The sequence below is a fragment of the Rana temporaria genome, chromosome 11 (assembly GCF_905171775.1).
Source record: "Rana temporaria chromosome 11, aRanTem1.1, whole genome shotgun sequence".
Lineage (NCBI taxonomy): Eukaryota > Metazoa > Chordata > Amphibia > Anura > Ranidae > Rana > Rana temporaria.
In genome coordinates, this window is record NC_053499.1 from 88,822,642 (window position 1) to 88,849,487 (window position 26,846).

General features: G+C 45.4%; 1 protein-coding gene across 1 annotated transcript in view; it reads left to right on the forward strand.

Annotated features, from left to right (window-relative positions):
• Nucleotides 1-6,559: 6,559 nt before the first annotated feature.
• The window catches only part of NRN1L (neuritin 1 like), a 132,122-nt gene continuing 111,835 nt past the window's right edge, over nucleotides 6,560-26,846 (forward strand). Inside the window, exon 1 of the mRNA XM_040328761.1 lies at nucleotides 6,560-6,883. Within this exon, the coding sequence (XP_040184695.1) occupies nucleotides 6,835-6,883 (49 nt within the window). The 5' untranslated portion in view covers nucleotides 6,560-6,834. The remainder of the gene's footprint in view (nucleotides 6,884-26,846) is intronic.

The following is a 26,846-nucleotide window of genomic DNA, read 5'->3' on the forward strand; positions in this document are numbered from 1 at the left end:
GAAGGTGCCGGGGGGATTTATTCTGGGCACAAACAGAGCATGCCGCTACATATGCGGCAATGTCAGACCATAGAGAAGGCCACCAGAACAAACGTGAGACAGCCCAGGACAGCTGATTCTTTCCAGGATGCTCATGGAGTTATGGTAGGTTCGCAACAACCGGGTACGCAACTCCTCAGGCACAAAACATCTACCATTGGGTCTCCCAGAGGGAGCACCGTATTGGGCCACCAGAATCTGCTCTCCAAGGGGAGAGGTCAAGCTGGTGCGGATGGCGGCCAGGATCTGATTTGGAGGTATGACTGAAGTCGGTATCGAATCCTCCCTGGACAGCTCGGAGGACTGACGTGATAAGGCATCCGCCCTGACGTTCTTGGAACCAGGTAAGTAGGAAACCACGTGATTAAAGCGTGACAGGAACAGAGCCCATCTGGCCTGATGGGGTTTCAATCTCTTGGCCTCCGAAAGGTACGTCAGATTCTTGTGGTCCGTCAGGATGAGAACCGGAACCACAGAACCCTCGAGCAAGTGCCTCCATTCTTTGAGAGCCTGCACGATAGCTAACAGCTCTCTGTCACCAATCTGGTAGTTGCACTCCGCGGGCGACAGTTTCCTGGAGTAGAACCCACAGGGAAGCAGAGGACCCTCTGGTGTCCGACACTGAGACAGAAGGGCGCCTACTCCCGTCTCAGACGCATCCACCTCAAGGAGGAAGGGCAACCCAGGATTGGGATGAGACAGTATGGGAGCCGAAGCAAAGGCTGATTTTAGAGCCTCAAAAGCCAGGATGGCCTCGGCCGGCCAATCATGGGAATTACTGCCCTTCCTGGTCAGATCCGTGAGAGGCTTGGCCAGCATGGAGAAGTCCCTGATGAACTTCCGATAATAATTGGCGAAGCCCAAAAAGCGCTGCAGGGAACAAAGACCAGTGGGCTGTGGCCATTGTAGGACTGCCAAAACCTTCTCAGGGTCCATGGAGAACCCCTCCGCGGAAATGATGTAACCTAAGAAGGTTACCTGGGACCGGTGAAATTCGCATTTCTCGAGCTTACAGAAAAGCTTGTTCTCTCGTAACCGTTGCAACACTCGCTTGACATCCGAAATGTGGACCTCCATGGATTCAGAGTAAACCAAGATATCGTCCAAATAGACCACTACACACTGCTGCAACAAGTCACGAAAAACATCATTGATAAATTCCTGAAATACTGCGGGTGCATTGCACAACCCAAAGGGCATAACCAGGGATTCGTAATGACCGGTCCTGGTGTTGAACGCGGTCATTCACTCATCACCCTCCCTGATCCTTACAAGGTTATATGCAGCCCTCAGGTCGAGTTTGGTAAAGACCGTAGCCCCCTTGAGACGGTCGAACTCACAAATCAACGGAATCGGGTATGCATTCTTAATCGTGATGCGATTTAGGCCCCTATAGTCGATGCAAGGCCTCAATTCTCCGCCCTTCTTTTTTACAAAGAAAAATCCAGCCCCCGCTGGGGAAGAGGATTTGCGAATGTGCCCCTGGGAAAGCGCCTCCCTCACGTACTCCTCCATGGCTTCATTCTCAGCAACCGACAGTGGATATACCCTGCCACGAGGAGGAATGGCACCAGGTTGTAAATCTATGGCACAATCGTATGGGCGGTGTGGAGGCAGAGCACCCGTGCGCACCTTATCGAATACATATAGGTACTCCCTGTATTCAGAAGGCAACACGGAGTCCGAGGAGGCACACAACACCTTGACAGGCCCATGGATGCAACTAGCCCCACACTGTGGGGACCATGAGAAGATCTCGGCCGATCTCCAATCGAAAGTCGGATTATGCCTCTGGAGCCAGGGGTACCCCAAGACCACCGAGTAGTGAGGAGACAAAATGACTTGAAGGCAGATCGACTCTCTGTGAACGGCCCCAATGGCTATCTCCACTGGAAGGGTCTCATGAGTCACCTGCGGCGGCTGAAGGGGTCTGCCGTCAATCGCCTCAAGAACCAGCGGAGAAGCTCGAACCTGCAGAGGAATGGAGTTTGCGGCAGCAAATCTACTGTCAATGAAAAGGCCACCAGCACCAAAATCCACCAACGCCTGGGCCGCCACCGAGCCCCCGGCCCAGGATAGGACAATGGTGAGCAGTGGTTTCTCAGCACGGAAAACCGGGGGCGAGGAAACTCCACCCAAGATCTGTCCCCGACAGGATCTCAGGTGCGAGCGTTTCCCGGACGGTTCGGACATGACAACCGAAAATGCCCACTGAGGCCGCAGTACATGCAACGACCCTCACGTCTCCGAAGTGCCCTCTCCCCCTCAGACAGGCGAGCAAACCCCAGTTGCATGGGCTCACCCCCAGACACGTCAACCCCAGGAGGCGTGGGAGGAGAGGGAGGAACGGGTGGGAAAGCAAACGTAGAAGCCAATCTGTTGGGAGGCCTCCGCAGGCTCTCCTTAAAGGAAGGTCTCTCCCTGAGTCTGGTGTCAATCAATATCAGGAAAGAAATGAGAGCCTCGAGCTCCACGGGTAGGTCTTTAGCCGCAATCTCATCTTTCAAGGTGTCAGAGAGACCATGGGAGAAGGCCGCCACCAGGACCTCATTATTCCAGCCCACCTCTGCTGCCAGGGTACGAAACTCAATGGCGTATTCGGCTACCGATCGTGAACCCTGTCTGATGGACATGAGGAGCTTCGCAGCAGAGGCAGAGCGAGCCGGCACATCGAAAGCCCACCGAAGAGAAGCAACAAAACCGGAAAACTCGGCAACCACCGGATTGTTGTTCTCCCATAAAGGACTTTCCCAGGCCAAGGCCTTGTCCGAGAGCAGCGAGATCAGGAAGCCCACCTTCGATCTCTCAGTAGGGAAGGCATGCGGCAGCAACTCGAAATAAATGACCACTTGGTTAAGGAAGCCTCAGCACTGAGTTGGTTCACCCCCAAAGCGCTGTGGGAGGGGGGCAGAACCGGTCATACCCCGAGACACCGCAGGCGCAACAACAGGTGCCGGGGTAGACTCTGGCGCAACAACCGGAGCGGCAGTAGGAGCGGAAACAGGAGCGACAACCGGCCTAACAGCAGCAGGAGCGAGATGAGCAGTGCGTGCAAGCAGGGTTTGCAACGCCTGAGCGAACTGACCCAGCTCATCAAGTGTGGCAACCAGCATGGGTAGAGAGGATGGCCCTGCACCGTCAGGATTCATGGCTTGGGCCTAATGTCATGGAAGCATGAATCAGACATACAAAACAGATAAATGAATAAGAGGATCTTTATTGGAAACCAAACAGCAAGGTCAAAGTCCACGCTGACGATCGTAATCGCTAGAAGAGTCGTCCAACAGTGCCAGGGTCGATAGCCAGGGAAGAACGTCAGCCAAGCCGGAGTCTGTAGCCAGAGATGGGGTGAAACGAAGTCGGGGATCAGGAACCAGAAGGAACATCCGTGGCCGGGTCGGTAACCAGGAACAAGCAGCACGATCACAGGAGGGGTAACAGACGAGAGGCCCAAGCAAGGAAAAGCTGCAGCTGCCGTCATGTATATATATGCAGAGCAGCCAGCTCCTCCTAGTGGGAAGGAGGAGCCGCAGAGTGAGGCAGGTTACAAGAACTCCATGAAGCAAGATGGCCGCCAGCACATGTCAGTGATGAGAAGCCTGCAAAGAGGTAAGACCATGACAAGGTGTGACTGGGGCCTAAAGAACCTAGGCTGCTTGTGAAACTAGCAGACAAGGATTTTGTGTGTTCATGAAAAAGTAGGACTGTTACAAATAAAATAGAAAATGTAAAGAACAATAGACAGCTCTATGGATAGTAGCAGTTAGATCTGTGGGCACATGAATAGGTAAACACTTGGAATGATTCAAATCAATGGGTTGACACAACTGTGATAAAAGGGGAGGGGGAGGGAAAGTCCAATAGAAAAGTTGTAAACTAATGGTAGCAGCTGTTCTCAGAGAAAAGCCAACTGTGAATTCGCTGGCACAAGCGTTTTAAACACTTGTGCCAGCGCAAAACTTTTTGGATTTGTTCCCTTGGTACCCTCACACCTGAAGGGTTAAGCTAAGAAATTAAGATCCACTCTTTACTCTAATTCTCTTTCACATCATATAATTTTTTATATATGGGGAATATATTTATGTTTTTTATACAATAATTTTCTTATGTACTTTTCTCATATGTATCTAGATATTTATACATACACTTTTTTCATCCTATAGATATGTGGGCCCTTGAACTATTTTAACACCAAATAATCTGCTTATCTTCTGCCATTGTAATATCAGATATTTTACACTACTATTTACCAAATAATTTAGTAGTTTAGAATTTATATTATTGCTTCTTATCACTTAAAGGGGTTGTAAATGATTTTTTGTTCCCCCTAAATAGCTTCCTTTACCTTAGTGCAGTTCTCCTTCACTAACCTCATACTTCCATTTTGCATTTAAATGTCCTTATTTCTACTGAGAAATGCTCACTTCTTGTTCTTCTGTCTGTAACTCAACACCGTAATGCAAGGCTTTCTCCCTGGTGTGGAGAAAGCCTCTTGAGGGGGAGGGGGCGAGCAGGCAAGTCAGGACACTCTCTACTTTGCAGATAGAGAAAGGAGCTGGGTGTTAGTGGGCATCCTGACACTCCTGCTCGCCCCCTCCCCCCTCAAGAGGCTTTCTCCACACCAGGGAAAAAGCCTTGCATTACTGTGTGGAGTTACAGACAGAAGAACAGGAAGTGAGGTAAGTGAAGGAGGACTGCACTAAGGTAAAGGAAGCTATTTAGAGAAAAACTTTTTTTCCTTTACAACCCCTTTAACCACTTAACCCCCGGACCATATTGCTGCCCAAAGACCAGAGCACTTTTTGCGATTCGGGACTGTGTCGCTTTAACTGACAATTGCGCGGTCGTGCGACGTGTCTCCCAAACAAAATTGGCTTCCTTTTTTTCCCACAAATAGAGCTTTCTTTTGGTGGTATTTGATCACCTCTGCGGTTTTTATTTTTTGCGCTATAAACAAAAATAGAGCGACAATTTTGAAAAAAAATAATATTTTTTACTTTTTGCTATAATAAATATCCCCCAAAAATATATTAAATTTTTTTTTTCCTCAGTTTAGGCCGATACGTATTCTTCTACATATTTTTCGTAAAAAAAAAACGCAATAAGCGTTTATTGATTGGTTTGCGCAAAAGTTATAGCGTTTACAAAATAGGGGGTATTTTTATGGCATTTTTATTAATATATTTTTTTTTACTAGCAATGGTGGCGATCAGCGATTTTTTTCGGTACTGCGACATTATGGCGGACACTTTTGACAAATTTTTGGGACCATTTGCATTTTTATAGTGATCAGTGCTATAAAAATGCATTGAATTACTATAAAAATGCTACTGGCAGTGAAGGGGTTAACACTAGGGGGCGGGGAAGGGGTTAAGTATGTCACTGGGTGTGTTCTTACTGTGGGGGGGGTGGCCTCACTAGGAGAAACCACTGATCCTCTGTTCATACATTGTATGAACAGAGCATCAGCATTTCCCCCCCTGACAGGTCCGGGAGCTGTGTGTTTACACACACAGCTCCCGGTCCCCGCTCTGTAATGAGCAATCGTGGGTGCCCGGCGGCGATCACTCCCGCCGGGCACCCGCACGGGAGTCACGCAAAGTGGCCGCAAAGAGAGCCGACGTAGTATGATGGGCTCTCGCCCAGGAGAGCCGACCTGCCGCCGTAGAATGACGGGGGTGGTCGGCAAGTAGTTAAAAAAAATAGCTTATTCATGTTTTTTTTTTATGAACTTCCATGAGACAGATTTGTTTATGTAGAATTGTTGGAATATTTACAACCTTCCCATCCAGTTGATTCATAATAAGTGAAAATACATGCAAATCTTCAGTATCCTCCTGGATGTCATATCATTTTGAGACATGGATCTGTGTTTGTTCCATTGGCACATTTCTGGATTGTATTCTAGCCCCTCTAGTTCAAACTATAAAAACTAGGGATTTGTTGGAGAAACCGCACATGCACAAAACACTGAATGAGCATTTACCCTGTTTTACTGTAGAGTGGTCCTGGCCTGAAGGTGGGGTGGGGGGGGGGGGCAGAGTTAAAAAAAACAAAAACAATATCATTGACGTGAATAAACATTAGTTAAAATTAGCTTCACTTGGAAACATGTTTACGTTTTTTTTCCCCTTAGGTGGAATTAATAAGATCAAGTGACCTGTTACATAGTTGACAAGATATCACATTGCTGCTTTATATTTACTTATCTGTAAATATGTAGACATGATAATAGATCAGAAATATTTTGCATACACAAATCATATAAAATAAATATTATATAAATGTGTATCTCAAAAAAGTTAACCTGATGCACTGGTACAATTCACTAAAATGGAAGCAAATATTATTTTTCCACATTCCTGAAAACAAATAGCACAAATATTGAATTATTATTTGAATGTATTACTCTATAGTGTAGAATGTGGTTTTTAGGTTTACACTCTTTTTTTATGTTCTGCTTAGGGATGTGTTGCTAAGTCTTCATGCATGAATGGGTTAATCGGCTTTAGGTTGTTTATTAGAGCTAGAGGGTGAAGGCAGGAGAGAATGGTTTATTCCAATGAGATTTAGCAGCTGTTGTGTTGTTTCCCCTCTTACATTTAAAACATCATGTGTTTTTTTTCTACTTTAGAAAAACACACAGAGAAGATAGTAAAGTGACAAGGATATGATTAGTTTTACATTAAGAAGCAGTAATTGTAAAATTTAGATTTTCTTTACCACTGATGGAATTCACATTACTAGGAAACAGTTTTTATTGAATTAAAAAAAGAAGTTTGACCTTTTGAAAACATGTACTTCTTATCGCGGACAGTTATCATTGCTTTGGCTCTACAACTAGGTAAGATTTATGAATACATATGTATGTGTGAGATTATTATTATTTTTTTACTATTATTATGTCAACACAGTTGTTTGCAAAAATACCTGTGTGTGTGTATATATATATATATATATATATATATATATATATATATATCAACTTTGTTTTTGTTTTTACAGCATCATGATTAAGTGGTAAAATATGTTATAAATTGGTAGGATTTTATGGCAAAATATATTATAATAATTTTGTGTAATAGTATAAAATCATAAATACTATTTGCATACATTTTAATTTCTTTTTATTTCTTATCTCTAAGAAATTTTTAATGTTGAAGATACTGAAAAAAAAATCCTATTTTGAAAACTATTTTCTGAGCAAATAATCATGCCTGTTCTGTATCATGCCTGTGTGTTTTTTTTTTTTTACGTCCCTTTGCCCTTTTACCATTTCCATCCAGAAACGTCTTACATAATCCTAAAACTTTGTCTCAATTTGAGTGCATGTGAGGGATGATATTATATAGGCATAATTCAACATCTAGTAAACTGAAATTATTTTGCACAAGTGTTCTTTAGAAAATGTATAAGCAAGTAAATGTTTCTAGCATATGTTTATTAGCGTAGCTATATGGTATCCCAAATAACGTCAATTCGCTTTTATTTAATTAAAAACTCAAGTGTTTAAAAACTGAATGCAGTTATTTAGTATATAACAGTGCAATAATACCTATTATGTAAAGTAATAACTGAACTAATACTCCATCTGTTATGACACAGCACATCTACTGTCTACAAATTGATCTAGAAATTTGGTTTGAAACTGACATTTCAAAATGCTTTTATCTTTGTTTAATATTACAACATAAAAAACAAACCAAAAAAACCCCGAAATGCTTATAATTTCAATCTTTTATGGAAAAGTGAATCACCACTATAGTTCGTATAGCAGCCTACATGTATAGACACTGAAAAAAAATAACTCAAGGATCGGTTTACATTTCTGTGGTGGATTAACATGTGCTGCTTTATGGCAGCCCATTTACTTTGAAAGGACTACTCACCCCAGTGTGTCCAAAATCAGGCATAACCTTTTCTTTGTAACCCAATACATAGCAAAGACCTACCAATTATTACAAAGTGTTGCAGGGTACTATTCAAAACTATTTGCACTGCATTGCACCAATGCGCATAACGCACCTGTTACCACAACAAAAAAGTGTAATTTGCCCCTAAATGCAGTATCCTGGTTTACATTACATTGTACTTGACAGACTTTTTACAAGATATATACAGTATCTCACAAAAGTGAGAACACCCCTCACATTTTTGGAAATATTTAATTTATTTTCATGTGACAACACTATAGAAATGACACTTTGCTACAATGTAAAGTAGTGTGTGTGCAACTTGTATAACAGTGTAAATTTGCTGTCCCCTCAAAATAACTCCACACATAGCCATTAATGTCTAAACCGCTGGAAACAAAAGTGAGTACGCCCCTAAGTGAAAATGACACTTTGGGCTCAATGTGGACAATATTTTGATTGGCACCATTATTTTGCAGCACTGCCTTAACCCTCTTGGGCATGGAGTTCACCAGAGCTTCACAGGTTGCCACTGGAGTCCTCTTCCACTCCTCTATGATGATGACATCACGGATCTGATGGATGATAGAGACCTTGCACTCCTCCACCTTCCGTTTTGAGGATGCTCAATAGGGATTAGGTCTGGAGACACGCTTGGCCCGTCCATCGCCTTTACCCTCAGCTTCTTTAGCAAGGCAGTGGTCATCTTGGAGGTGTGTTTAGGGTCGTTATCATGTTGGAATACTGCCCTGTGGCCCAGTCTCCGAAGGGAGGGGATCATGCTCTGCTTTAGTATGTGACAGTAAATGTTGGCATTCATGGTTCCCTCAATAAACTGTACTTCCCCAATGCCGGCAGCACTTATTCAGCCTCAGACCATGACACTCCTTCCACCATCCTTGACTCTATGCAAGACAAACTTGGCTTTGTACATCTCACTTGGTTGCCGCTACACACACTTGACACCATCCGAACCAAATAAGTTTATCTTGGTCTCAGACCACAGGACATGGTTTCAGTAATCCATGTCCTTAGTCTGCTTGTCTTCAGCAAACTGCAGACTTTTTTGTGCATCATCTTTAGAAGAGGCTTTCTTCTGGGATGACAGCCATGCAGACCAATTTGATGCAGTGTGTGGCGTATGGTCTGAGCACTGACAGGCTGGCCAACCACCCCTTTAACCTCTGCAGCAATGCCCGCAGCACTCGTATGTCTATTTCCCAAAGACAACCTCTGGATATGACGCTTAACATGTGCACTCAACTACTTTGGTCAGCCTGTTCTAAATGGAACCTGTCCGGTCTTGGCAATCTTCTTATAGCCTAGGTGATCTTTATGTAGAGCAACAATTCTTTTTTACAGATCCTCAGAGAGTTCTTTTCCATAAGGTGCCATGTTGAACTTCTAGTGACCAGTATGAAAGAGGAAGAGCGATAATGCCAAATTTAACACACCTGCTCCCCATTCACACCCGAGACCTTGTAATACTAATGTGTCACGTGACACGGTCGGAAAATGGCTAATTGGGCCCAATTTGGACATTTTCACTCAGGGGTGTACTCACTTTTGTTGCCAGCGGTTTTAGACATTATTGTCTGTGTGTTGAGTTATTTTGAGGGGACAGAAAATTTAAACTGTTATACAAGCTGTACACTGCCTACTTTACATTGTAGCAAAGTGCCATTTCTTCAGTGTTGTCAAATGAAAAGATATAATAAAATATTTACAAAATGTGAGAGGTGTACTCACTTTTGTGAGATACTGTACATACTGCAACTGACAGGCTTCCGAATTGTCACACAAACATACATTATATTGACAAAAGTAATGGGATGCCTGCCTTTACATGCACATGAACTTAAATGGCATCCCAGTCTTTAGTCACTAGGGTTCAATATTGAGTTGGCCCACCCTTTGCAGCTATAACAGCTCCACAAGGTTTAGGGATGTGTCTATGGCAATGTTTGACCATTCTTCCAGAAGCGCAGCTTGAACAAGAAGGCCTGACTCAGTCTCCACTCTAATTCCTCCTAAAGATGCTCTATCAGGTTAAGGTCAGGACTCTGTGCAGGCCAGTCAAGTTCCTCCACCCCAAACTCGCTCATCCATTATGGACTTTGCTTTGTGCACTGGTCCAAATCATTTGGTGGAGGGGGATTATGGCGTGAGGTTGTTTTTCATGGGTTGAGCTTGGTCCTTTAGTTCAAGTGAAAGGAACTCCTTTGGCGTCAGCATACCAAGACATTTTGAAAAATTTTATGTTCCCAACTTTGTTGGAACAGTTTGGGAATGGCCCAAACTGTTCCAACATGACTGCGCACCACTGCACAAGCAAGGTCCATAAAGACATGGATGAGCAAGCTTGGGGTGGAGGAACTTGACTGGCCAGCACCTCAACCCAATAGAAAACCTTTGGAATGAATTAGAGCATAGACTGTGAGCTAGGCCTTCTCATCCAACATCAGTGCCTGACTTCACAAATGTGCTTCTGGAAGAATGGTCTAGCGTTCATAGACACATTCCTAAATCTTGTGGACAGACTTCCCAGAAGAGTTGAAGCTTTTATAGCTGCAAAGGATGGGTCAACTCAATATTGAACCCACATGCGTCCCAATACTTTTAACAGTAGTGTATTACTACAACACGGCTTGCTCAATATGTGAAATTTTTTACAAGTATAACGGTTGCACAACAGTCTTAAGCATTCCCACTCTTCATTAAGTGCAACTGATAAAGGCCCAGGGCAGGGATGCTTAAAACTGTTATTGCAGTTATTATAGTTGGAATAAATGGTAATATAGGTAAAGTTTATCCGGGGAATATCCGATAGCCTCATGGGGGATCAGGAAGGAATTTTTTCCCTTGCTGTGGCAAATTGGATCATGCTTTGCTGGTTTTTATTGCCTTCCTCTGGATCAACTATGGGTATAGAATTGGGTATATGTGATTGTACGATATTATTATTATTATTATTATTTTATTTCTTATGGTTGAACTTGATGGACTTGTGTCTTTTTTCAACCTGACTTTAACTATGTAACTATGTTAAATACTCCCTGCACATTATTAACTCACTGCACACTAAACGTGTTATGCCGCATACACACGACCGTTTTTAATGTCCTAGAAAAAACAGTTTTTCTCAACATGATTCTTGTCAAGCCTGCCTTACATACACAAGATCGTGAAAAAAAAATGCTCAAGCACAGCGTGGTGACGTACAATACGTACGACGGCACTACAAAGGGGAAGTTCCATTCAGATGGTGCCACCCTTTGGGCTGCTTTTGCTGATTTTGTGTTAGTAAAAGTTTGGTGAGAGACGATTCGCGCTTTTCAGTCTGTTACAGCGTGACGAATGTGCTATCTCCATTACAAACGCTAGTTTTACCAAAATGAGTGCATGCACGTTTTTTTCCCGTTGTTAAAGCCTACACACGACCATTTTTCACGACGTGAAAAACGACAACATGAAAAACGATGAGAAAATTTAGAGCATGTTCTAAATTTTTAATGCCCATTTTTCACGTCGAGAAGAATGCTCTGGAGCCTACACACGATCGTTTTTAATGACCATTTTAAAAAACAGTCGTGTGTACGTAGCAATAGACCTGATAAATGTCAATAATACCTACTTAGTAGACCATTTATATAAAAAAAAAACCTGTGTTGATAAGCTTTTGTTCACTTTAAGCAGATTTAGCATTCCATCCTGCATCTAAGGCTGGGTTCACACTATTGCGAATTTAATGCAGGTTTTACCCCATCCAATTTGCATAGCAGGAGATTGTAACCTGCTCTCTATGGAGCCGGTTCACAAATTTCCAGAGCCGCTCCGTTACAAATTGCACTGTGCGTCTTTTGGTCTGTTTCAGGTCTGAATTCAGCCAAGAATTCGGTCTGAAATTGGACCTGAACCGATGAATGGAGACACACTTGACCCCCTGCTGTGATCTGCTCCGTGACCACTATCCTATGCCACTAATCTCCAGTGCGGTTGTGGGCCAAGACACTGCATTCCACGTCTAAATATAATGTACTTTTCTACAACTTTCAAATGCAATTAGTAGCAACTGTCAATCAGGTGTAGCTGCTTGTGATATGGCCTCCTGTCAGAGGGAGGGGGAAATCATGCCATCATAGTTTGGCTTATGCCATGGTGACAATGCTAAGCATGCTAGAGCAGTCTGTAGATAGTGGCCCGGATTCAGAAAGATGAGCGCATCTTTCTGCGGGTGTAACGTATCTCCGATACGTTACGCCGCCGTAACTTTGGGCGCAAGTTCCCTATGCAGAAAGAACTTGCGCCCTTAGTTACGGCGGCGTAACGTATGTGTGGCGGCGTAAGCCCGCCTAATTCAAATGGGGATGTTGGGGGGCGTGTTTTATTTAAATTTGACTTGACCCTGCGTACTTGACGTTTTTTTGTGAACGGCGCATGCGCCGTTCGTGAAAAAATCCCAGTGTGCATGCTTGAAATTACGCCGCAAAGCCTCATTGGAATCGACGTGAACGTAAATGACGTCCAGCCCTATTCTCGAACGACTTACGTAAACGACGTAAAATGTTCAAAACTCGGGACGTACGTTTCTGAATCGGCGTAAATACCTAATTAGCATATTCCTTGTGCAACTATACGGAAGCGCCACCTAGCGGTCAGCGTGGTTATGCAGCCTAAGATACGACGATGTAAGACACTTACACCTGTCAGATCTTAGGGATATCTATGCGTAACTGATTCTCTGAATCAGGCGCATAGATACGATGGCCCGCACTCAGAGATACGACGGTGTATCAGGAGATACGCCGTCGTATCTTGTATCTGAATCCGGGCCAGTGCTGTCCCCTAAAATAGGAAGTCAAGAGAAACTTCTGGATCAACAATTATTTTACACTATCTTTAAAACACAGCAGTGGCGGCTGGTGGTCCAAATTTTGGGGGGGGGGGGCAGAATTGGCCCCCTTCACTTGCTCTCCCCGCCAAGGAAGGCTCTTGCACTACATAGTAGTTGGCAGATCTAAAGAAAATAAAGAAAATTGCACATACTGTATTGTGTATGGTCTGATGAAAAAGGGGATTGGACAGAATATGGTTAGCTTTAGGACAATACCAAGAAATAAACTGCTTTCATATAGGAAAGAGGAGGGATAGCCACAATATACACAACCAGCAGGAAGGGGTGTGCAGGGATGGATGGACAGGTAGGTGAGTAGGTGGATAGATGGGTGGGAGGGTGGATGGATGGATAGGTAGGTTGGTGGATGGATAGGTGGATGGATGGATGGATGGATACGGTGGATGGATGGGTGGATATGGTGGATGGATGCAGCAAGGAATGAGATATTTAATGATCAGGAGATTTTTGATCTGCCTGTCAATGTTCTGATCCAGCACAGATCAGTGTACAGTGAAGGAAGCTTGTCTAGATGGATGGGGTTGGTGGATGGGATGAATGCGGTGGATGCAGTGCGTGGATGGGATGGATGGATATATGGAATGGGTGGATGGATAGATGGATGGGGTGGGTGGATGGATGCAGTGAAGTACACAGAAACTGCAGCAAGTTCTGAGAGCACAACACAAGTGTTCTCTGCTTAATTACCTGCTAGCAGCTTCAGTGAGATGTCCCGATTAGGGTTGCCAACTCATCCCTTTAAAACAGAACACATATTAATTACACAGGTTCTGTGGCTGAATAAGGAGGTAATTAAACTCACTTGGTGCCCCTTTTGCATTAAATTAGCCTCAGTGTAATTCATATGTGTTCTGTTTTAAAGGGATGAGTTGGCAACCCTAGTCCCGATCACCTGTCGAATCCTCTCCTCATGTTCAGACCAGCCAGGATGAGTCACTCAGAAAACCGGAAGTGATTGGCTGGTCCAATAAAAGCACCGCCCTAAGTCCTATGGACCAGCCAATCACGAACCACCAACAGGACACATCTAGCGCAGAGTGGTAGTGAGAGCGCAGAGCTTTGCGCTCCATGGGCAGTATAAAAGCCAGCCAATAGATTTGCTTGCCCAATCACATGATTGCGATGACGTAATGCTTCCCATAGCACCTCTGTGGCTGGCACTCCGCCCCCCCCCCCCACAGACACACACTCAAATGAACATGTTCTAAAAAAAATGAAAATCATTTTTTTTTCCAGATTTTTTATTTTCATGAGTAGCTTTGCGGGGGGACCGGTTGCGCCCCAGCACCCCCTATGGACGGGCCTCCACTGAAACACAGTAGTGGCGTATTCCCAGAGACTTTTTGTACCTTACATCTAATGATAGTTTGTTTGGATTCCAAGACAAATAAGGAATGGTACTCCTTCCACAATATCTGTTAACCACTACGCGCCCGCGCTATAGACAAAAGATGTCTACAGCGCAGCGCTCGATTGCCGGGAGGGCGTCCCTGCGCACCGCTGCGGGCGTGCATAAGGGAAAAATCTGTGTTGGCTGTGTCCCTTGGAAATGGTCAATCACAGATCGTGCTAAATGGCCAATCACAGCGGCCATTTAGCACTCGATCGAGATGATCTCACATGTAAACATGTGAGATCATCTCTCATCGCCGGCTCTCCCTCCTCACACAGAGACCGTGTGTGAGGAGGGAGAGTGACATGTGCTGCAGCGTGAGTGTGCTGTATTAAAAATACAGTACCCACAGTACCTATCAGTGCCACCTATCAGTGCCATCTGTCCCCAGTGCCACCTGTCAGTGTCACGTGCCATCTGTTATCAGTGTCACATGTCATTAGTGCCACATATTAGTGCCATCTGTCATCATTGCCACGTATTAGTGCCATCTGTCATCGGTGCCATGTATTAGTGCCATCTGTCATCAGTGCCATGTATTAGTGGCGTCTGTCATCAGTGCCAAATCAATGCCACGTATTAGTGGCATCTGTCATCAGTGTCACATGTCATGAGTGCCACGTATTAGTGCCATCTGTCGTCAGTGCCACATCAGTGTCATGTGTCATCGGTGCCACCTGTCATCAGTGCCACATCAGTGTCATATGTCATCAGTGCCACGTGTCATTGTCCTGGTGCTCCAGGGCCTTCAAAAGTGTAATAGGTAGTCAACAAGTTAGATGTGTAATTTATGCTCCTAGAATGCCTGCTGGTGCTCCCTGCATGTTGGGCATCTCTATGTGGCTAGGCTGTGAAATAGTCCCACACATGTATCGCCATACTCGGGAGGAGTAGCAGAATGTATTTTGGGGTGTCATTTGTGGTATGTGAGAGAAATAGTAAAAAACAAGGGGTCATTTGGGGGGTATTTGTACTTTCCTGGCTTGTTCAGGTCACAAGAAATTAGATCAATTTTTTATGATTTTCACCATAGCTTGTAGACTCTAAGGCCCCATACAGACGAGCGGACTGTCCGCTGAAAACGGTCCGCCGGACCGTTTTCAGCGGACATGTCCGCTCGGAGATTTTGGTCTGATGGTTGTACACACCATCAAACCGAAATCCGCGCGGACAGACAGCGCGGTGACGTGGCGACGTGCGCGACCCTGGAAGGTCAATGCTTCCACGCATGCGTCGAATCACTTCGACGCATGCGAGGGATAGCGGCCGATCGGACATGTCCGGTGAGTCTGTACAGACGACCGAACATGTCCGACGGACAGGCTTCCAGCGGACATGTTTCTTAGCATGCTAAGAAACATTTGTCCGCTGGAAACCTGTCCGATCCGCTGGACATTTGTCCGGTCGGCCGTACACACGACCGAACATGTCTGCTGAAACTGGTCAGCGGACCAGTTTCAGCAGACATGTTCGGTCGTGTGTACGAGGCCTAAGGCCGCGTACACACGGTCGGACAAAACCGATGAGAATGGACCAAGGTTCAGTTTCATCGGTCCAAACCTACCATGTGTATAGCCCATCGGTCTGTTGTCCTTCGGTCCAAAATTTTAAAACATGCTTTAAAATCGAACCGATGGACCGCTGCCCGATCGGTCCAAACCGATGGTTAGTACACAAAAGCATCGGTTCAAAACCTGCGCATGCTCAGACTAAATGAGGGGACGGGAGCGCTCGTTCTTGTAAAACTCGCATTCGTTTTGGAGATGGCACATTCTACATTTTTAAAATTAGTGTTCCGTTTCTTGCTGAGCATTTGTTTCTTCGCTCTATTGCTAGAATAAACACGTTGTTTAGCTGATGCTATTTATGTTTATTTTTTTTGTGGTGAGATAATTTTTTTTTGGAGTTTAGCCTTTTTTTTTTTTTTTTGTCAAGTTATGACACCAATGTCCCCCCCCCCCCCCCAAGGAGGTTGTGTCCTTTGTTAATTACACATTGTATTTTGGAAATGTTTGATGGCTATTCACCAGAAAACCACAATAGACAAGGTTGTAACGTTAAATAAATTACCATTTATTCTGGCAAAATAAAAAAATAAAAAGAACGGCAACACTCGATCAATTTACAAAATACATGCAGACTTTATGGACACCAAAGGCACAGTCTACCATGATCAAGGACAAAATAAACAACATCAGGAGTCACAATGTGCTACACAAATCACAGAAATCAAAAGCAGCAGCAAATGACATAAATTACCCCAAGCTGTGGTACTACACCAAGCTCAGTTTTTTGGAAATCAGCAGGAAGGCAGGGATTCACTTTCTGGTCTTCCTTACAGCCTTCCTTCCAGGCTGCCTTGCAGCAGAACTTCCACGGTCCCCGTCCACGGCCCCTTGCAGGTGGTGATGATGTGGCAGCAGGAGTCATAAGATGAGCAGCAGGCCGGGCCGGGTCACTCAGCTCAGTGTCCTTTGTCAGCCAGTCCCTTTGGGCCCACCACATGACCTGATTAAACATATCTTTGGCGAGCCCTCTTTGGGCCAGATCCTCAAAAGAGATACGCAGACTTAACTGCTGTTCAGTCTGTGTCTAACTTTGGAAACGATCCTCAAAAGGCTTTTTCCAAAGTTAGGCAGAAGATCAGGCATGTGTAATTGAATTACACTGCCGAATCTTAGGATGCAGTACCGCATCCGCCGCTGGGGGCATTTCGAGTCGAAATGCCGTTTCTAGTATGCAAATTAGCACTTAAGGCGATCCACAAAGCTTTCCAGCTTCGTTTTTTCGCCGTAAGTGTTATTTTGCAAGTGTAAAACTAGGGCTGATGTTACAAAGTGTAAACTAGTCACACCATGTAAAAGCCCATTCCAGCGACGGCATTTGGTATGCATTCCCGAGGGAGAACTCCACGGCAATTTGTAAAAACAAAACCGGCATGGGTTCCCCCCCAGGAGCATACCAGGCCCTTAGGTCTGGTATGGGTTGTAAGGGGACCCCCTACGCCAAAAAATCGACGTAGGGGGCCCCCCTACAATCCATACCAGACCCGTATCCAAAGCACGCTACCCGGCCGGTCAGGAAGGGAGTGGGGACGAGCGAGCGCCCCCCCCCTCCTGAGCCGTGCCAGGCCGCATGCCCTCAACATGGGGGGGTTGGGTGCTCTGGGGCAGGGGGGCGCACTGCGGGCCCCCCCACCTCAGAGCACCCTGTCCCCATGTTGATGAGGACAGGACCTCTTCCCGACAACCCTTGCCATTGGTTGTCGGGGTCTGCGGGCGGGGGCTTATCGGAATCTGGGAGTCCCCTCAAATAAGGGGGCCCCCAGATACCGGCCCCCCACCCTAAGTGAATGGATATGGGGTACATCGTACCCCTATCCATTCACCTGTAGGCAAAAAGTTAAAGTTAGTAAACACACAACACAAGGCTTTTTAAAATAATTTATTATTCTGCTCCGGATGCCCCCCCTGTCTTCTTTATTATCTCTATTTCCAGGGGGGCTTCTTCTTCCACTCTCCGGGGGTCTTCTTCCACTCTCCGGGGGGGTTTCTTCTTCTGCTCTCCGGGGGGGGGCTTCTCCGCTCTCTGGGGGGCTTCTTCCATCTTCTCCCCTCTTCCGCTGTTGACTCGGCGAACCCCGGTTCTTCTGCAGCTGTCCGGTGCCTTCTTCTTCAGCGCTGGCTGCCTGCTATGTTTGTGTGTTAGCTCAATTAGTAACAGGCAGTCGGCGCGGTCTTCTGTGACGTCAGGGTCTTCTGTTCTTCTCCCCTCTTCCGATGTTGCCTCGTCGCTTCTTGTCGCTGTAATGATGGAAGCGCGCCTTGCATCCCATTTATATAGGCATCACCGTCCCATCATGCTCCGGCAGGTACCCACGTGGTGGGTGCACATGGGTAGGCACCCACCACGTGGGTACCTACCGGAGCATGATGGGACGGTGATGCCTATATAAATGGGATGCAAGGGGCGCTTCCATCATTACAGTGACAAGAGGCGACGAGGCAACATCGGAAGAAGGGAAGAGAAGACCCTGACGTCACAGAAGACCGCGCCGGCTGCCTGTTAGAAATTGAGCTAACACACAAAGATAGCAGGCAGCCAGCGCTGAAGAAGAAGGCACCGGACATCTGGAGAAGAACCGGGGTTCGCGAGTCAACAGCGGAAGAGGGGAGAAGATGGAAGAAGCCCCCCGGAGTCCGGAGAAGCCCCCCCCCGGAGAGCGGAAGAAGAAACCCCCCCCGGAGAGCGGAGAAGACCCCCGGAGAGCGGAAGAAGAAGCCCCCCCCCTGCTAATAGAGTAATAAAGAAGACAGGGGGGCATCCGGAGCAGAATAATAAATTATTTTAAAAAGCCTTGTGTTGTGTGTTTACTAACTTTAACTTTTTGCCTACAGGTGAATGGATAGGGGTACGATGTACCCCATATCCATTCACTTAGGGTGGGGGCCGGTATCTGGGGGCCCCCTTATTTGAGGGGACTCCCAGATTCCGATAAGCCCCCGCCCGCAGACCCCGACAACCAATGGCAAGGGTTGTCGGGAAGAGGTCCTGTCCTCATCAACATGGGGACAGGGTGCTTGAGGTGGGGGGTCCCGCAGTGCGCCCCCCTGCCCCAGAGCACCCAACCCCCCCATGTTGAGGGCATGCGGCCTGGCACGGCTCAGGAGGGGGGGGGCGCTCGCTCGTCCCCACTCCCCTTCCTGACCGGCCGGGTAGCGTGCTTTGGATACGGGCCTGGTATGGATTGTAGGGGGACCCCCTACGTCGGTTTTTCGGCGTAGGGGGGTCCTCTTACAACCCATACCAGACCTAAGGGCCTGGTATGCTCCTGGGGGTGAACCCATGCAGGTTTTTTCTTTGAAAATTGGCATGGTGTTCTCCCTCAGGAATGCATGCCGAGCGACGCTGTCGTTTTTTTTTTTTTTTCCCGACGCAACTTTTTTAAGCCGTCGCGATCCTCAAAACTCGGCGTAACGTAACTTCGCGCATGCGCAGTACGGCCGCGCGGGAGCGCGCCTCATTTAAATGGGACTCGCCCCATTTGAATAGGAACGCCTTGCGCCGGCGGAATTTTAGTTACACAGCCTGAAATTTCTAGATAAGTGCTTTGTGGATCGGGCACTTAGGTAGAAACTTTAAGGCAGTGTAACTTAAATGGGATTTTTTAAGTTACGCCAGGTTTTTGTGGATCTGGCCCTTTGTTCCTCCCCCAATTCCTGTAGGTCATTGGAGAGAGAAGCGCTATAGCTCTCCGTTGGGTTCAGGGGGGCCCTCATGATCTCAGATGCCTCCCTGATGACCTGTAGGCTCTCCTCCTCCAGCTGCCTCAAGCGCCTCCTTTGGCCTGGTCGGCACATCTGGAGGGGAGGCACCTGGGAGATGGTGCTGAGCCTGGGGACCTGCTGACATCCACTTGGCCCGGCCTCCTCCTGGCTGCCACTCACCCCTTCCACCTGGCAGACATGTTTTAATATTTTGCACAATCAATCACACACATTTTCATGCTCTTGACTGTTTTTTTTTTCGAATTGAAATTGAACTGACTTTCATTCTGACCCCTGCAGTTGGCATCCCTGACACAATTGTTTCTGCCCACAACTTTTGTTTGTGTTTCCAAGCTTTCCTTGTTGCTAACAAATTCATCTCAATAAACCAACAAGATTTTGCAGACAAGAAAATATGTTGTAAACTACTATACCTCACTGAAGGCTGGCAGATCTGCCTCCTCGATGTCAGCCAGCTCCTGCTCGCACTCTGCAGGGGTGGGGGGATCCGTGGAAGTTCTGCTGGAAGGAAGGGTGGAAGGAAGACTGGAAAGTGAATCCCGGCCATCCATTTGATCCTCCAAAAAGCTGAGCTCCGTGTAGTACCACAGCTTGGGCTCTTTTGCAGCACGTGCTGCTGCTCCTGACCTCTGTGGTTTGTGTATTTTCAGGTAGGTCTTTCTGTATGTGCCCCTGATGTTGTTTATTTTGTCCCTAATCATGGTGCCTGTGCACTCCGTTATCCAAGTCTGCATGTATGTTGCAACTTGTTTGAGTGTTGCCGTTCTCACATTTGCCTTATGGTAGGCTGGGTGCCTAACATCCCAAAGGGAGGGCAGTTGACGATATTTGTCAATTAAGCGACTCATATTTTCCTGGACATTAATTTGATCCATCGTTTAAATGGTTTTCTAGAATAACAAAAAACACAAATTAGAACCACTTGGCTCAGCTTTGACATTGTCAGAATCTGCGCACAATCTTTTGATCCTAAAACACACTGTCTCCTGCTGCTAAAATGATGCCCAGCTCTGCCCCATTGTTGGTGAAAATGCTGACTTTACCTGCAAACCCTGTATTTACATTTCACTAAATAAGTGGCATAATAACATTCCAAAGTAATGATAGCATTCATCAAAGCACTATTCAGTGTAGATATCATGCCCCTCAGCATTGATGAGATGATACACTGGCTAATTACCTCTGTCCAACATTACAATCGTTGCCTGATGTGATACACACTAAAATAAGGATGTTTTGCAATCTCACATATATATTTGAAGCAGTCTCCAAGCAAATGGAGAGCAAAATAGCATGGTGGGCCCCAAGCTAAATAATTGTGTCACAATCCAGGCCCAGGCACTACAAAGCGACAAATATGTCACTAGAAGAAATGGTGGAGATGGTGGACATTCTGCGGAGGAAAGATTATGATGGAGATTATGGCTCATACAACACCCCTAATCGGAGGAAGGCAAAAATAATGGATAAAGTGGCAAGGAGATTTTATGCCATATTTGGGGTCACAAGGTCCAAGGAGCAGCTGAGAAAGAGATGGTCGGACTTGAAACTGTGTGAGCCAGAGCAGTATAGGAGGATCAAGCGAATTATTGAAAAAAGTAGGTAATTTGAATGTGTTTTTTGCAATTGACTTTCTAATTTGTGAACATGTTTTTCTCCATGTGCTTCTTTGGCCTGGTTGCACTTTTGAACATGGCAAAGTTATTTGTTGGTTTTTGCAAAGTGTATTATTTTCCCGTTCGTAGTAAACATCGTTCCTCCACATCGTTCCTCACAAATACGATGTTTTCCGTTGTTCCAGGAAAAGCACACCTGTGGACATGCCTATTTGGCGTAAAACATTGTTTATAAACAATGTTGACAAGATGATGTTTGTTCAACCGTACTAGAATGTGAAGGGCAAACGTGAATCATTCATTCACACAGTGATAATAAACAGCTGTTTTCACATCTGGACTCAAGAGCACCTGTGTGTCCCCCATAACTAACTTTTTTAATAGGGTCACCCACAAATATTGTTTTTGGGGTGCATAAATGTGTGTCACTTTGCCAAAAAGGGGCAGGATCCCAGCTTGGGAGAAGTCAGACAAACAAAGTTTATGTTTGTAGGAATGCTCCTAAACAGGGAATTAGAGCCCACTTCTAAACAATGTTTGCTCTTTCTGCCCTCAAAACTCGGTGTGCTGAGTATACCTTTTTTCCCTTGTTATTAGGGGAAAGAAGAGGACACCATTCGGAGGAGGCAAGGAGGGCCAGACCCAAGAAACCCCACCAACCACAGCATGTGGAGGAGGAGGATGTTGAAGAAGGAGTGGTGGAAGGAGTGGTGGAAGAAGGAGTGGTGGAAGAAATCAAGGAGGAAGATGGAGTGGTGGAAGATGGAGTGGTGGAAGATGGAGTGGTGGAAGATGGAGTGGTGGAAGATGGAGTGGTGGAAGAAGGAGTGGTGGAAGAAGGAGTGGTGGAAGAAATCGAGGAGGAAGAAGGAGTTGTGGAAGATGGAGAGGTGTATATTATCAGCACAACAGGTCAGTGTCCCCCCCAGCTTCACAGGGGGAAAAAGATGTAGGTAGGCCTGCACATTACTAAAAAAAACCTTTTATTTAATTTTTTAGGGGATGAAGATGGTGGTATCCAGGGCAGGACTTAGGGTGGTGGGGGCCCCTGGGCTTGAGTGTTGAAGGGGCCCCCCGGAGCCGAGAATTGGGGGGGGTCGAAGATGTTGAGCAAATGGGGGGGGGGATCATTAAAGCATTAAAGTTGTTGAGCGGGGGGGGGGCGAATTGAAGTTGTTGAGCGGGGGGGGGGCATTAAATTTGTTGAGCGGGGGGTGCCTCTCACCTGTGCACAGAATGTGTCGGCTTCCCTTAAGCAGACATCCACACGCCGCTCCGGTTCCTTCCTTTTGCAGTTGTTGAGCGGGGGGGGGTGCCTCTCACCTGTGCCAACAGCCAGGGCCACAGACTGTCATTAGCCCGGCTGTCAGCTTTCTTCCATTCAGCAGCCACAGTCCTCCACACACCGCTCCGGTTCCTCCTGCTTCCGTGCTGCCTCCTCTTGCAGTGCGGGAAAATTAACCCTTTCGCGGGACTGCGGGAAGAAGCTGTCTGTGCGGCAAAGTCACGCAGAATCCGTGCGTGTTGGGAGGTATGCGCAGGGCCGCCATCAGGAATTTTGCGGCCCCTTACTAGGGTTGCCACCTGTCCAGGAATCACCCGGACAGTTCGGGTTTGGGATCAGTCTGCCTGAAACCCAGACACATTATTTAGACTGGGCTGTGGCTCCCCAAGTAACTGAGGTAGTCACACAAAAATCTGTTGCCATTCGGGAGATGCGGGCTGCTGTCTGGGGGCAGGTTTGGCATCACTGAGGGGGAGCCATGATGTCAGCAAGAGCAGTTTGGCCACACCCACTGTTTGCCGCAGCGCGCTGCATTACCACTCTCCTTGAGGCACCCAAAGGTGCCCCAGGTCTTTTATAATCCTATTGTGTATACTACGAAAAAAATGTGCCCTGTGCCGGGTTTGTCTTGAAGAAAAGGTGGCAACTCTACCCCTTACACAGCTTAAGGCATGGGCCCCCTGGAGCAGAGAACCGGGGGGGGGGTGCTGCCGCCTGAAATTGAGAAGCGGGGGGCTGCTGCAAATTGAGAAACGGGGGGGGCCTTTCCAAATAAATAAGAAATAAAGAAAAATATATATACAGTACAGACCAAAAGTTTGGACACCCCTTCTCATTCAAAGAGTTTTCTTTATTTTCATGACTATGAAAATTGTAGATTCACACTGAAGGCATCAAAACTATGAATTAACACATGTGGAATTATACAAAACAAAAAAGTGTGAAACAACTGAAAATATATTTCATATTCTAGGTTCTTCAAAGTAGCCACCTTTTGCAGCAGACACATCTCTAGAACTGTTAAGAGGAGACTGTGTGAATCAGGCCTTCATGGTAGAATATCTGCTAGGAACCACTGCTAAAGAAAGGCAACAAGAATAGCAGACTTGTTTGGGCTAAAGAACACAAGGAATGGACATTAGACCAGTGGAAATCTGTGCTTTGGTCTAATGAGTCCAAACTTGAGATCTTTGGTTCCAACCCCCGTGTCTTTGTGCGACGCAGAAAAGGTGAACGGATGGACTCTACATGCCTGGTTCCCACCGTGAAGCATGGAGGAGGAGGTGTGATGGTGTGGGGGTGCTTTGCTGGCGACACTGTTGGGGATTTATTCAAAATTGAAGGCATACTGAACCAGCATGGCTACCACAGCATCTTGCAGCGGCATGCTATTCCATCCGGTTTGCGTTTAGTTGGACCATCATTTATTTTTCAACAGGACAATGACCCCAAACACACCTCCAGGCTGTGTAAGGGCTATTTGGCCAAGAAGGAGAGTGATGGGGTGCTGCGCCAGGTGACTACCTCTTGAAGCTCATCAAGAGAATGCCAAGAGTATGCCAAGCAGTAATCAAAGCAAAAGGTGGCTACTTTGAAGAACCTAGAATATGAAATATATTTTAAGTTGTTTCACACTTTTTTGTTATGTATAATTCCACATGTGTTAATTCATAGTTTTCATGCCTTCAGTGTGAATCTACAATTTTCATAGTCATGAAAATAAAGAAAACTCTTTGAATGAGAAGGTGTGTCCAAACTTTTGGTCTGTACTGTATATATAAAACAAGGGGGTAGCCATCTGGGGCCCTGGGTACCTCTGGGCCCTTTAAAAAAAATAAAAAATAAACCTCTGGGCCCTTTAATAAAAAAAATAAAAAAATAAAAATAAACATTTATAAAAAATACATAAAAAAAGAGAGGTTGCCATCTGGGGCCCTGGGGCCTCTGGGCCTTTTAATAAAAAATAAAAAAATAAACATTTATAAAAATAAATAAAAAAGGGGGGGTTGCCACATGGGGCCCCGGGGACCTCTGTAAAAAAAAAAAAAAAAATATATATATATATATATATATATATATATATATATATATATATATATATATATATAAAAAAGGGTGTTGCCATCCGGGGGCCCTGGAGACCTCTGGGCCCTTTAACAATAATAACATATATACATATAAATATACAATAAAAAAGAAATAAAAAAAGGGGGGTTGCCATCCGGGGCCCGGGGGACCTTCGGACCCCTAAAAAATAGGGGTTGCCATCCAGGGGCCCTGGAGACCTCTGTGCCCTTTAATAATAATAATAATAATAATAATAATATATATATATATATATATATATATATATATATATATATATATATATATATATATATATATATATATATATATATATATATATATATATATATATATATATATATATAATATATATATATATAAAATAAAAAATATATAAATAAAAACATTTTTTTTTAATAACAAATTTATTAAAAAAAAGGGGGGTTGCCGTCTGGGGCCCTGTCAAGCCCAATGGTAAGTCCGGCCCTGGTGGTATCCCTGCATCTGGTAGTACACATTTTTCCAGGGCTAGTGCCCAAATTGTCATCCAACAAATTATGGAATGCAGTACTGAAATGGACATTATGAGGAATAGGATAAATGTCATGGAGCAAAATTTTAAAAACATCAATGACATGATGGGCTGTATACAAGATTAACCCCACCCCCCAAAACCTTTTTCAAGGTTATGTTTTGCACACCAATTTGTATTGGATAATCCACACGCCAAAATTTGAAGATGCACACAGTGTGTCAACATGTGCTATCTGCCATCACAGGATATCGATTGGCTTTGCTTTGTGGGTTCAAGTCCTTCCTCGCTACTCAAGTAGGTGGGAGGAATGGTTTGCCCCCCAAAACACATCCATTGATCACCCATGATGGCAGATAGCACATGTTGACATTTGGCATGGTATCAGGAGAGAATTCCCCATTTGGCCAGTCAAAATGTGTGCATTTTCAAATTTTGGCTTGTTCTGGGGTGACATTACGCTATCACATGTGTTTGGAATAAGGTTGAACTTTGTAAGTTCCATTGTTTGGAGATATAGGCCCAGATTCTCAAACGAGATACGACGGCGTATCTCCAGATACGCCGTTGTATCTCTATGTTGCGCGGTCGTATCTACGCTCCTGATTCTTAGAATCAGTTACGCATAGATTTCCCGTAGATCCGACTGGCGTAACTGTGTTACACCGTCGTATCGTAAATGCATATTTAGGCTGGCCGCTAGGGGGCGTTTCCGTCGAATTCCGCGTCAAGTATGTAAATTAGCTAGATACGCGAATTCCCGAATGTATGCCCGGCCGACACAGTAAATTTATGCCGTTTACGTTAGGCTTTCCCCTGCTATATGGTGGCGTAAGTGCGGCGTACTAATGTTAAGTATGGCCGTCGTTCCCGCGTCGAAATTTGAAAAAGTTACGTCATTTGCGTAAGTCGTCCGTGAATGGGGCTGGACGTCATTTAGGTTCACGTCGAAACCAATGACGTCCTTGTGGCGTACTTTGGAGCAATGCACACTATGAAATTCCACGGACGGCGCATGCGCCATTCGGGAAAAATGTCAATCACGTCGGGTCACACAACATTTACATAAAACACACCCCCCTGTTCCAAATTTGAATTAGGCGGGCTTACGCCGGCCGATTTACGCTACGCCGCCGCAACTTACGGAGCAAGTGCTTTGAGAATACAGCACTTGCCCTGCTAAGTTGCGGAGGCGTAACGTAAATCAGATACGTTACGCCTGCGCGAAGATACGTGGATGTACGAGAATCTGGCCCGTTGTTTTTTTGTAAAAACGCATGTTTTTTGTACAACCTGAATTTTTTTTTGGGGAAAAATAACCAAAAAAAAATAATAATTTAAAACCAAAAAAAAAGCACAAGTTGTGCAGAAACAAAAACTTATATTTTGTTACCAGAAAAAATAAAACAGAGGTTGAGCACAGAATAAAAACCCCTGAAAAATAATAAAATGGAGTGGCTTCTTATTTCTATGCTCAATACCAGTATGTAGATGAGTGACTACTGTGCAATTGTGTTTATTTACTAAAACTGAGAACTACATTTGGCACTAGAAGGAGAACCAGGGAGACAGAGAAAATGAAACCAAAGCAAGAATGACAAACAACTGTATAAATTCCAAGGTCAAATTATTTATGATGTAATTAATATTTCTTTCTTTTGGGGGCAGAATTAGAAAGAAATATTTTCTGGCATAGTAATGGCCCCCCGACCCATGAAGTACTCAACATATTTGTCGCGTGCCTTACGAGCAGATTGGGGGGCGAAGCCAGCGCGACCAGTGTCCATGCCAGGAAAGG